Genomic DNA, 13,339 nt, shown 5'->3' with positions numbered 1-13,339 from the left:
CGGTGATTGGTTAAATGGATTGAAGATAGACACACATCATGCTGTCCCGGACAGCAAGCCAAGAAAGCTTAGAAGGAAAAATAAGAGACCATTAGGAGGTTAAACCTTCCTAACACCCACAGGGCACAGGGAGCCTCTGACAAAGGACTAGACTTGCCAGCACTCAACTTTGTTTGGACATAGCCTATCCCCAGCCTCTCATCACAAGTCAGGCCTGCTCTCTGACTCTCCACTGTCCTCTGATCCCGGAGACTTACACACACAATTATCAGCTGGCTTAGAGGCTTCAAGCTCTGATCCCCATTAAATTGCCAGCCTCCCCTTTCTCTGCACAAAGGTAACAAGCCTGCAGCTGCACAGAAAGGGCAACTGCACCAAACACAGGTGCTCACAGAGATCGCTCCTAGAGGGCAGAGGGTCGTTTGTCTCTGCAGCACATTTATTTCACACCGCTTGTGGCCCAAGCGCAGACCTGTGGCTCCAGCACGCCTGTTCAGCCCAGGACAAACCCACATAGGGCTCTACTCTACTCCTATCTTCTTAGCATTCACAAAGATTCAAGCTTTCCAACCTGGTGATTCTATGATACCTAGCAGAGAAGGCATCGAGAATCTCTTTTGCAAATTGTTCAGAAATTCTTTACTGGGAAGTCCTATAGTTATTGCTTACTCAACAGGACACAGACTTACTCAGATCTCTTGGACACTGTTGCTGTCTTCTCAGAAGACTTGAACAATTTTATCTAAGCATAAATGGATCTGTGTCTTCTCATTCCTTCCAAAAAAGGGAACCACTTTATCCATTAAGAGTTTGTTAAACTCTTGAGAAGGACTAGGTGGTAGAAGGAAAGAAAAAATCTCCCAGAAATCATAGCAATAGGAGCTACATCTTAATTTTCATAGCAACTGATGTTGTTAATCCTACGAAGATGAGGCCCGTTGACTTGATAAGAATGAAGACTCCATGGAGGACATTCACAGACCCTGGATTACCCAGACCATTTTTAGATACAAAGACAAGCTGTCAACAACATGATGAGTGTCATACAAAACACACCTTACCCTTCACAAGGAGATTTTCAGCCTGGTTCTCAGCAGGCCAGTGCCCACTTCACCATCAACCCAACAGATAACACTGTAATCGGTTAATCAGAAAAATTAAAGACACCTTAGCAAGGAAAAAAAAAACCAACTTCTCTTCCTTCTCCACACCTCTCAGGTCAGGGCAAAGAAAATAAAGCAATGTAAAGCCAAGGTTGATTCTGCAGCAGTCTGTGCTACACTCCTTACAAAGGGTACTAGTCCTTAGGGCTCATAGTGTGGTCCCTCTCACCAGCATACAAATAAGAAACTCCAACCTTTGTACAAGCAGAATGGTCTCCAAGACCTAGACATATAGGCTCTAGTTCCCAAAATTCCCATCATTCAGCATCTCCATGCCTAAAACTCTCAACACTGTCATGATCTTTGAGAATCTCTCCTCAAGAACCAGACTGCTGGCACTTTATTTTAAGAAGGCTTTGGGCAATTTTTAAACAGAATACCAGCAAAGTCAATAACTACAGCAGAGTGTATGTATTCTTTAAAGGCTGATAGAGGACAGAAAGAATGCATTTCCTACCTGAATTCTGTCAAGCACCAGCCCCAACAACAACATCACATTAAAGATTTAAGAGTACAGTAGAACAGGCAACAAAACCAACAGCAAGTGGCTAGTAAGATGGTATAAATGTAGCCAAATTCTTGAAATGGAAAATGGGATGTCTAATTTAAGCTTAGCTGTTCGTATACTAAGAGCCTGCTGAAGGAAGATAATCAGTGCAGTATCAGCATAAAAACTGTAAACGAATGAATGATCAATGGAGGAGTGGGTCCCCACCTTACAGAAAACTAAGAGTCAGCAATGCGAACACGAAGCCCTGTAAAATTCCTTAAGTAAGCACAAGAATTGACAGAGGAGACTACCAAACCCTGAAGGTCAACTGAAGTGTTAAAAGACAGAAAGAGAGAGATGCTGCAAAGGCAGAAAAAATACAACAGTGAGAAATTCCAACAATGCTCTTGCAGGCTAAATAAGCATCATGACAGGGATGATGCAGAGACTGCATTTTTTGATTCCATAAATACTCTTTTCTGAGGAGAACCTGTAAGAGGCAGCACAATTTGTGATTTAGACCTAGAGCAGCACAGTGTGACCACTACCAATATTACAGAATGGTTCTGCACTGCATTCAAATTCAGCTTCCTTGCAGAAGCGACAAAAAAATTCCACCCTCCAAAGCAGCAAGGGAATATTCAAATTGCAAGGGGGAGCTGTCTAAAAGGAAAACAGCTTGCTAAAAGGAAATTAAAAAGAAAATCCAAAGAAATGAAATGCTTTCAAGCAGCATTAAGATTGTGTAAAGACTGCATCAGAGGCTTAGTGTAAGCCTAGAGAATATTAGCAAAATATTTTAGAACAGAACAAAGGAATCACAGTTAAGTAAAGAAAAACAACACAAAAAAAAAAAACCAAACCACACCACCACCTGACTCAAAACTAGACAATATTCCTTCAAGCAAAGAAAAAAAGCCAGCAGGCAGGACCATGATAAAGTGAGACCATACTTGGGCAAGAAAAGGCAGCAGAACAACTTCACAAATTAAGTCAAAACTCTTCAGACACAGCAAAATCTGGAAGACTGCCAGAAAGTCTGTAGGTCCAAAAGATTATCACTGTGGAAGGAGAACATTTGAGGATAGAGGGGGAACTAACTTAAGTCTTCCACCAGCATTCATGTCACAATATTTATGAGAGGTTTCTACATCCACAGAACCTCCTCACATGGCGAAAAGCTGAACAATTAGGAATGGAAGTTCTTAATTTATTTCATCTAATTTCTTCTCTGAGATGGTATTCATCCAGGAGTTCAAAAGAACAAGTCAGCTGAAAACCCACACTACTTGCATACAAGCCCACCTAACTGCTCACTCTGCTCTGTTACCAAATACTGAAATTAGGAATGGAGCAAGGCAAACGTCATATGAATTCTGAAGAGGCTTGGCACACGGAATCTCAGGAAACCCAGGGGTTTGGCCAAATGGGCAGAAACCGTAGCAGTCAAAAAAATGAAGTTTAGGCATTGATAAACACCAGTGCGACAGGCTTCTCGGAAACTATGATTTCAACACAGTCTCAGCAAGTTCCTAAGCCATGAAATCGGAGAATTGGGCAGATATACTCCTTTTTTACTGTCTTCCCCTTAGCACTTATCACTTACTGGCCTGAAGCTGCCTGATAAATTTGGCCTAACCTAGGCCAGATGCTCCCCTGTTCTGATGTATTGCACCTTTCTGTAGGAAAGGCTTTGCAGGCAAAAAAATAATAAAATCAAGGATTTCACCTGCTCTCAGCAATGAAAGCTCAGTGCATTTTTCAGCACACCACTGGAGTTACTCTACCTTTCCACTCCCAGAGGAGTGACTTGTAACAGGGTCCATGGTCACTTAGATCTGAGAATCAATCTTTCACACACATCACCCACACTACATTATTCTATGTTCTGAACAACACACCTTTGTTGCAGTAGGGAAGCCCTTTTGAAGTGGAGCAGAAGGACTCTCCTCACTACATTGATTTTATATGTATGACAGAGGTGAACTTTGAACCAAGCTCAATACATACAAGACCTGTGCAAGATGACTCTCTGGCAGTTCTGCCAACATAATTAAATGCATCAGACCTGGCTGTCCATTCACCCAGGGAACCCCTCTGAGGAGGTCTCTATTTGAAAATCATGGGCAACACAGCCTCTTCCTCTATTCCTGTCTGTGTGTCAAAGCTTTGCCCTGCAGTGCTCCTTCCTTTTCTAATTACAGGTGCCTTCCATGCAATGACATTTCACAGAAGCTAAACTTTCTGACCCTACAATTCACATATCGCAATCTGCAGAGGGCAGCCGGCCACCCCCATCTCACACACTGTGACTCCTCCTGTACCTCAGCTTCCCAATGCTTTGCTATCAGCACAGGTCCCAGCTGCCTTTCTATACCAAAGGCCACAGTAGAATTGAAAATACCCAACTGAAGAGCTGTGCAAAGCAGAAGCTGCCAGTTTCTACACAGTTTACTTTTGTACGGATTGCTCTCCAGAGTATGCTTGTTCCATACCACCGACAGCAAAACTAAAAAAGCCTGCTGAAATCCAGATAGTCAGGAAGTAAACATACATGTTTGTAGACCACAGCTTAGTCACCTTTCTTGCAGTGTTTAAGAAGCAGAAAGTATTTGAGTTGTTAAAGTAAAAATTGTAATCCAGGTCTTGTGATGAGAGAAGACAGGGCTCAGGCTCTTTCTCGCTTTCTCACTGATGTGGGAGATAACCCATTTTTTCAAACTGCACTTGCACAACCAAAACTCTTCTGGAAGCAAACCAAACTCCCTTCCTCATCAAACTTCTGCTTCTGTGGCATCATCTGACACTGCTTAATATGACGCAATGCCATATCATGAAGACTACTTCTCTATGCAAGTCATTCAGGGACACTCTGCCTTGAATGCACCTTCCCCCAGTTTACTGGGAAAGAAATGCAAGACAGCAAAAAAAACCAGCAGTAGATAAGAGAGAGTAAAGCTAGAGAGTGGTTTCAGTTTTGACAGCTACCTCAGCTACTGCTGGATTCCTCAGTCAGGATACAATACTTTGGTCAAGGACCCACTACAAGTCAGTTCACATAGGCAGCCCTGGGGTCCTGCAAGGCAAGCACTGAGGGTGTCACTAGGGCAGTCTTCCCCCCCCCCCAACCCCCGAAAAAAAAACACTGTAGTGTTTCTTTAACTCCCATGTAACTTTAACAGAACATAATCCAAACACCAATCGCTTCTGTGAGGTAGAAGGGGGAGCTGCTTTTGGCGTATGGCTAGGAAGGGAGCATCAGATGAAATGGGTAGAAAAAGTTTCTTTCAGGCTCCAGAGTCCATTTGTAGAAACTTAAGACATTCCTGGGAAAGCCACGTTGCTATTTGGTCAGTGCACCCTCCCACACTGAGCCACATCCAGGATCTTGGAGAGCTGGCCACACAGCACTCCTTGTGATCCAAGTGCTCTGATCCACCCTGCCCTTCTTTACAGGAGGAGAATGGAGCCAGGGCTAGAGAGTGTTATTAACTACTATCACTATCAGCTCCTCTTGGTTCCTTACTAAAATCTTCTCTATTCTAATAGTTAAAACCCTGGGAGATACAGTGCCAGGCTAGAGAGGAATGTGAGGAAGACGAACACAGCAATTCCACTGGGCTTGCTGCATTTTCATAACACTTCTCAGACTTTCAGATGCTGCCTTCCCTTAAGGGCAAAAGGTACAAAATAGTTAGCATCGAGGCATCAAACAGGGGCACATGCTCAGCACAAACATCACTTGCAGGCTAACCAGTGCAAAACCAAAGGTCATTTTGGTATTGCAGACCCGATACTTGGCAACACCCAGCAACACCCACCCCACCCAGACTCCTTACCCAATTCAGATCCACTAGGAGAGACAGAGCATTTCCCTGAATGGAAGCAATAGGGCCTTACGCAAACTGCTCTCTCCCGCTCACCTTCTTGTAAATATCCAGCACTGAGCTCCTCCGCAAGTGACACTGCTGATGATGTAGCTGGCACGCTGCTGCTGCTGGCTGTGTCTCAGAAGCATGTCAGATAAATTCTTCCCAATATTTAAACACATCTGAAGGACACCAGTGAACTCTCCAAAACACTTCTGCCTCCTCAGCCCAGAACTTCAGCCTGAGGACAAGTCCCCACATAGATTTTTCCTAGTCTTTTAAGCAATTAGATGCTAGTAATATTTTTACAACACTAATAATTTAATGCCAAAGTACCCAACATGCAAGTAAACCCCATTCTATGCCTCCCTATATGCACTCTTGCAGAGACGAGGGGAAAAGAATGGAAAAAACTATGCATCTCCCTGTTAAAATCAGGAAAAGTTCTATGTCATGAAAACCAGCAGCAAGTAAACGAGACTGTGAGTCCCTCCTTCACAGGTGCCTACATTCTTCTCTACTACTTCTGCAGCATTGATTCAAGCGTGCTCAATCTAACCCTTCTCTGCACTCCAGGTGCTGCGGCTAACATGGCGAGCAACAAGTGAGGAGAACCTGATACTCTGCTAGGGTTTGTTTGGTTTTTAAAATATTTAATACACAGTCTGACTGATTCACTGATTTGCTGTTCAAGGCTAACTTTGAACCTGAAGGTTCCATCACTCAGCAAGCAGCAGCAGCAGCGTCCTGAGCAGACATCACCCCCGCAGACCTAAATGAGAGTCCAGCAGGCAGGACTCTCCTCAGGACAGAACTGCTTAAGTGATGCCTAAGGCCAGGAGGGTAGAAGCAGAAAGAGAGCAGGTGCGTCCAGGAAAGAAGCAGTGACACTGTCCTATTCCTCCATGTAGCCAGCTGCAGTTCTTGATGGAAAGGGGCATCAGTGCTTGGTATTCCATAATAATAATCATGATAACTCATGACAGGGTTTTCCACCTTGAGGATCTGTAGCTAAGTGACGTGGCAAGGAAAGGAAAACCATGCAGTTGCAGAGGAATGAGTAAAGGGAATAATTTGCCATACTGGCATACTGCAATTACAAACTCACTGTATTATACCCTTTGCTAACACTCCTAAAACAGTCTTTAACTGCAAAGTTTGGAAAAAATAATGCCTCTGTTTCTTCCCCATCAAACATCACCAGTAAACAAAATAGCTACTTTCCATTCACTGTAATTATGCAGCTCAGGACCCTCAACTAAGGGAATGAATAGGTCCTTCTCATGGAATACGCCTTGCCTTCAGTCACTGCTATTTTTGACTTCTGTTCTCTAAAAGGAAAAGTTTGGGCTTACAAAGCAAAGGCTATGTACGGATCTGAGGTCTCATTCCTGTGTCAGTTCAATTCCCAGAGCAGTGTAGAGCAAAAGTGTAGCTAAAGCTTGCTTTCCACAAGTGTTATACTAATCCACATCTTTTAGGATGATAACAAACGCTAGCTGAAAACCTTATTGTTTGGATTTCTTATGCATGCTGTTGACCAACTCCACCTGTATAATAAAAAAACCAAAATCTGATAGCAAAATACTCAGTTACTTACTTACACCTTAATCAACAAAGTCCTCATGCCAAATTAAATGCCTTCTATTTTAAAGATTCATTTTAAATGCATAAAAACCCCAGCCCGCTAGCCTGAGTGACAAAAGCAAAGAGGAAAGCTTAGATTTGCTTGGAGTAAGATAAGTATGTTTTCTCTTTCCAAAAGATATAAACCAGAGTCTCCCTAATTCTCAAGCACTGTTTCACAAACTTCAGTTCCTCAAATACCATCTCCAAGTAATCACTTTTTTTTGCTTCAGCAGTTTCTAAATAAACACAGAAACCCAGGAATGTGAGGAAAAGAAACCTCAAACTCACTGCACACAAAGTTATCTGTGAGGAAGAACTGCACATTAGAAACTATCCAAATTGCAAACCATTCAAATCTGTAGAGCAGCCATCCACAGGCTGATTTAAAGACGATCCAGAGGGATGCAGAGTCACGCATAGGGGAGTACACTGGGTCTCAAAGCAAAGGGCAGAGGTCCAGACTAGCAGCTAATGCCAGGTTCTGCTTCCCTCATCTTCGCGTCAGCATTGCAGAGCCAGATTCACTCCACTTACACCACGTGGCATCAGTATTGGCCTATCTGCTTCATGCAACAGGGATGAGCAGGTACTCCAGTACAAAGGTCAAGAAGCTATTTCCCTAATCCTTTCAAAGCAGTGGAAAAATTTATCTCCTCTGAGCACTAGCTGGTTACAAGAAAAGACCATCACAGCTTGAGCAAGGGCAGGTCGCTGGCCTCCCTGACCCACGTTGGCACAGGAGTGCTCAGAGAACTTACCTCACCCTAGCCTGAAGGTCCTTTCTAGGTCCTTTCTTTTCAAAGCAACTGCTTGTAGAAACTGTGTACCTACTTCAAAGAGGTATGAAAGTGCTAACATCCTTTTTCTCTGGGGCTCAGCAACAAGTACTTTCTTCAGTGGACAGCTAATGTTCTTCGTCCCACCTAGTTGTCAGCAGAAGGAGGATATTGCAGTAGCGAGTCCAGACACAACTGCAGATCTGAGGTTCGCAGGACATTCTGCCTAGAGCTTGTTTCTCCTCACCTCACGTTCCTCTCCTTCTACTGCTTCGCACCCCTTGACTGGAAATTGGCCGACATGGGAGCAGGGGGGCAGTGGAGAAGACCTTGGGCCCAAACACGCCTCAGAGCCAGAGTCATGCCAAACACCCACGCTTCCCCTAACTCTGCAGGCTTAGGTCCCGCTTGATTCTGCCGCCACTATCACTCCTCTGCCTCTCTGCAGGTACCAGCCGCATCTCCCAGGATGAGTGACGAAGCTGGTGAGGGGGCTGGAGAACAAGTCTAAACGAGGAACCGCTGAGAGAGCTGGGGTTGTTTAGCCTGGAGAAGAGGAGGCTGAGGGGAGACCTCATTGCTCTCTACAACTACCTGAAAGGAGGTTGTGGAGAGGAGGGAGCTGGCCTCTTCTCCCAAATGATGGGGGACAGGACAAGAGGGAATGGCCTCAAGCTCCACCAGGGGAGGTTTAGGCTGGACATTAAGAATTTTTCACGGAAAGGGTCATTGGGCACTGGCAGAGGCTGCCCAGGGAGGTGGTTGAGTCCCCTTCCCTGGAGGTGTTTAAGGCACGGGTGGACGAGGTGCTAAGGGGCATGGTTTAGAGATTGATGGGAATGGTTGGACTCGATGATCCGGTGGGTCCTTTCCAACCTGGTGATTCTATGAGGAACTTCGTGCAAGTGCCTCTCATTGCTGCCGCTGCCCCCTCTCCCCCCACCCCCAGCCTCCAGCCCGGCCGCTCGCTACCTGGTTGCCGAAGACGGCGACGGAGCAGGCGGTGGAGACCTCGTGCGAGCCGAACCAGACGGAGGCGATGTGCGAGGGCATGCCCAGGATGAACACCTGGGCCAGGGAGCAGATGACCTGCCCCAGGACGGTGACGGGGAAGAGGTTGGGCTTCAGACTGCCCAGCTTCACCCAGGCGCCCAGCGCGTTGAGCGCCGCCCCGGCCAGGGCGACGACGCGCAGCCCCCGCCGGTGCAGCAGCCAGGCCACCGGGAACAGCAGCGGGATGTAGGCGAGCATGTAGCACATGGACAGCCAGTCCACGGCGAAGGCGTCCACGCCGTAGAACCGCGCGAAGATGTTGTTGATGCTGCCGTACTGGATCCACTGGAAGCCGTTGCACAGGGAGTAGCCGCTGAACAGCAGCACCACGGGCCAGCGCCGCCGCGACAGCCGCACCTCGCCCGGCGCCGCCGGAGGGGCACCCTGCACCATGCCGGCACCTCGGCTCGGCTCGGCTCGGCTCGGCTCGGCTCCGGCTCCGGCTCGGCTTCGGCTCGGCTCGGCTTCGGCTCGGCTCGGCTGTGCCCGGCTCAGCTCTGCCCCGCCGGGCCCGCCTCACGCCGGCACCCCGCCCCGCCCCGCCCCGCCCCAGCCCTTGTGTTCGTATCGCCTTAGCAATCCACCCCTCCAGCTGATTTCTGCCGGGAAGTCCTAGATGATCTACATTTCGTTTCATTAACGTGTCATCTGAATTGTACGAACGTCACTCGGCGTCAGCCTTAAAACGTGGACTCGCTCACACGATCGTGTTGTTCATGTTGTGAACACACAGCCCAAAATCCACTTGAAAAAATGGGAGCAGCCACCTGCCTTTTGGATGTTGTATTCACGAGGCAAAGATTTGGGCCAGAGAATGAAAAAGTGAAGTTTCTGTGGCCCGTATTTCCTTTGTGGAACGCTGTCAGAGGTTACTGACATTGTGCTCTGCTGGGTATCCACGGGGCTACTGCAAGGAGCATAAAAAACCCCATTTTGGACAAATAATTCCAAGGAGCAAATGTCACCTTAAGTGGTTCTTGCTGTCCATCCTCACAGAGCTCGCATCTTGTCACCCACTTGGGTTTTCTGCTCCCAGCGGAGTGGCCAGGAGCACAGCTGGAGACAAGCGAAGCCCGGGCAGCCGTCCCGGTGTGCTCCGCTGGAAGCACCGCAGCGCAGAGCTGCGTATCTTCCTGGTTTACCTCTCCTCAGCCCACAGCGACCCTCCAGCCTCATCTTGGATGCTTGTTATCGTGGTACAAAATAACCATAATGTAGCCCTTCTACGCAGGAAAGGCAAATTCAAAAGCAAGAGCCAGAAAAGCGGTTATTGGTCCCATTTATTCTTAGATTAGGCACCTAAAGTTATTCCAGACCTTGTACTGAGATGATGGGAAGAACAGAGGAATTTGTTCTGATAAATTTGTATCTGGAATGCAATGAGTGATAGCAGTGCAGAGAGCATGGAGGTGAAATGGAGCAGGAAAAGGACCATCGTGGTCCAACAGCCGCTTAGTCTGAGAACTCTGAGGATATAACAGTAAAATAGTACAGATTTTTTAGGTTCATCAGATTTTAAAAGGTTTTTACAATATTCTCCACAATATTATAAAGTAATTAAAGTTCCCCAGAGGTAATTGCTGCCATTGATTAAAGAGTAGTTGAAAACCCAAGATCAAGAAAATAAAACCAGGTGATTTTTAGCAAGGCAAACTGGATTTGCTCAAGGTAGTGTCATTTATTAGTGATCCCAAAAGCAGAGCAAGGAGCAAGATTTGCAGATGGTAAGACAGTATTTAAGTTATTCAAGACTAACTTAAGTACATGACCTACATGTTGTATTTAGGTCTGTATGACATCAGGAGTGTAGCTTTAGTTATCTGTAACTGGAAGTGTTACCACAGTCCATGGCATCTTTAAAATGTAAACTTTGATATATCTAGGATGATTAGACTTAGGTACTATACAGAAGTTTACTGTAGTCAAAGGTCTCTGGGTACCAGAGAGGAAGATATCAGTGACTAACGGGGATTGAATGTGGCTTTCAAAATTAGGTCACAGAAAAAGAAAGAGCAGAAAGAGTATACGGAAGAAAATAGGGAGTAGACACTGTCATACATTAGGAAAACACTGAGGACAGTTACATTTCTTTACATACGACTGAAAAAAGCACAGGCATAAAAACATCTTCAGATATATGGGAGATGAATAAGACACACACACTTGAGTCTTTTGCCTCCCAGCAGCCCTCCTCCAAACTCAGAAACAGTCTGTCATGTTGAACTATGTTTCAGTCCCACTTTCCTCCTAGTTGTCTCTCAAAAATCCTTAGTTTTACCCAGCACCAACAAAAAGTATGTAGAAAGCCAGAGGAGGCCAAGCAAGGAATAATTTTCTTGCACTAAAACTAGGTCTTAGTCTAATCAGAAAAGTCAAACAGTAAATCGAGAATGACTAAAATACAGCCCTTGCTGCAAATAACAGCTGAAAGCAGATGGATGGGATCAGTGTCCAGCCTCTGGTGACTACAGCCTACAGTCAAGTGAACACAAGCTAGGCAAGGGAAGCAAACCTGGCTCTCCCCAAAACCAATTTAGTGAAGTATTTTTCATACGTGTAGGCCCACATTTCCCAGAACTCCTGTCCTCTGATTTCAGGGATGTTTTGTTTTGTTTCTGGCTCTGTGAACTGCTCAAACACTCCTTTATATAGTTTGCCAATTTCTGGACCAAAATAAAAGCCCTGCGCTTTGCATTTCTTCCTCTCTCCATTGCTGCATCTGTTCCCACTCAGATGAGCCTCTTTCCCTCCTTGGACCAGCACAGCAGCTGTTTTTGGATTTCCCTCGTCAGAACATCTTTATATAAAAATTTCTTAGCCATGAAAAATTATTTATGTTGTAGGACAACCCCTTTAAGTGGATTTGAAAGCTAGAGGGAAATCTCCTTTACAGGGAGACTGATGCAAGTGCTAAAAAGGTTACAGGATCCTATAGCTGAAATTATCTGTGAAGGTTGGAAAGCACTAAAACAGAAGCAGAAACAGGGTATAAATTAAACGTAACGGTACAGGCCATCAGATAGAGCCTAACATCTCTGTCTTCCATACTGATCTCAAGAAATCCAACTTCTGACACTCTTGGAATATATACTCTGCCTTTATGACCAAAGAGTATATGTAATTCCTTTATGTTCTGTAAGGACGGAAGAACATGCCTTGGAACAAGCTTGGTTTTCTCAAAGCCTACCCAATTAACATGAACACTAGGGATGATGACAATCCAGACAATCCATGACAATCCAGATTTCCGATTTCTAGTGGATAGCAAGAGGCCTCAATAACAAGCAAGGACATAATGAATGGATGGTGGAAATTGTCTTGGAAAGTGTGCAGGAGGCGCATTAGAAAAATTGTTGTGAAAAGAATAATTCCTTGATAACTTTTCTCTTCCATGCTGGATAAGATGTCCAAGGAGTAGGTGGACAAAAGGTGAAGGTTGCCAGAGAAAAGCAGGTACTTAGGGACCTACTGGATCTTCCATCCAGGTGGTTCCTGCAGAGACTTCAGAGGATGCTTAGGCTCCTTTTAAATGGGAAGCACCTAAGCTCAAAGGATCACAATACGTCCCTTGCTCTCAAACTCACAGCAGTGTGATTTGTGCCTCTAAATCATTACACTCAGCAGGCCTAGCTAGTGCAGCTCTTAGGTAGCTCTATCACATTTTGACTGGTAGGATTAAGCTCTAGAAGAGATGTCAGAAGATTTCCTAGTCTATCCCACACAACCTTTCACAACAGAAATGGCATGACCAGCAGGTCCAGGGAGGTTATTCTGCCCCTGTACTTGGCACTGGTGAGACCACAACTCACATCCTGTGTTCAGTTCTGGGCCCCTCACCACAAGAAGGATGTTGAGGCTCTGGAGCGAGTCCAGAGAAGAGCAACAAAGCTGGTGAAGGGGCTGGAAAACAAGTCTTACGAGGAACGGCTGAGGGAGCTGAAGTTGTTTATCCTGGAGAAGAGGAGGCTGAGGGGAGACCTTATTGCTCTCTACAACTACCTGAAAGGAGGTTGTAGAGAGGAGGGTGCTGGCCTCTTCTCCCAAGTGACAGGGCACAGGACAAGGGTGAATGGCCTCAAGCTCCGCCAGGGGAGGTTCAGGCTTGACATCAGGAAAAATTTTTTCATGGAAAGGGTCACTGAGTACTGGCACAGGCTGCCCAGGGAGGTAGTTGAGTCACCATCCCTGGAGGTGTTTAAAAGACAGGTGGATGAGGTGCTGAGGGGCATAGTTTAGTGATTGATAGGAATGGTTGGACTCGATGTTCCAGTGGGTCTTTTCCAACCTAGTGATTCTGTGATTCTGTGAACAGACATTGCAGGGAAGGCAACAACATCTTTGTAGGTGGAGGGAGAATGT

General features: G+C 45.8%; 1 protein-coding gene across 1 annotated transcript in view; it reads right to left on the bottom strand.

The window, feature by feature from the left end:
- Positions 1-9,373, bottom strand: part of FLVCR2 (FLVCR choline and putative heme transporter 2) — a 34,373-nt gene extending 25,000 nt beyond the window's left edge. The window contains exon 1 of the mRNA XM_069858399.1: positions 8,900-9,373. Within this exon, the coding sequence (XP_069714500.1) occupies positions 8,900-9,373 (474 nt within the window). The remainder of the gene's footprint in view (positions 1-8,899) is intronic.
- Positions 9,374-13,339: the final 3,966 nt, after the last annotated feature.

The sequence above is a fragment of the Phaenicophaeus curvirostris genome, chromosome 5, assembly GCF_032191515.1.
Source record: "Phaenicophaeus curvirostris isolate KB17595 chromosome 5, BPBGC_Pcur_1.0, whole genome shotgun sequence".
NCBI classification, from domain to species: domain Eukaryota; kingdom Metazoa; phylum Chordata; class Aves; order Cuculiformes; family Cuculidae; genus Phaenicophaeus; species Phaenicophaeus curvirostris.
Note: the sequence above shows the minus strand (reverse complement) of the source record. Positions and strands in the feature narration are given on the sequence as shown.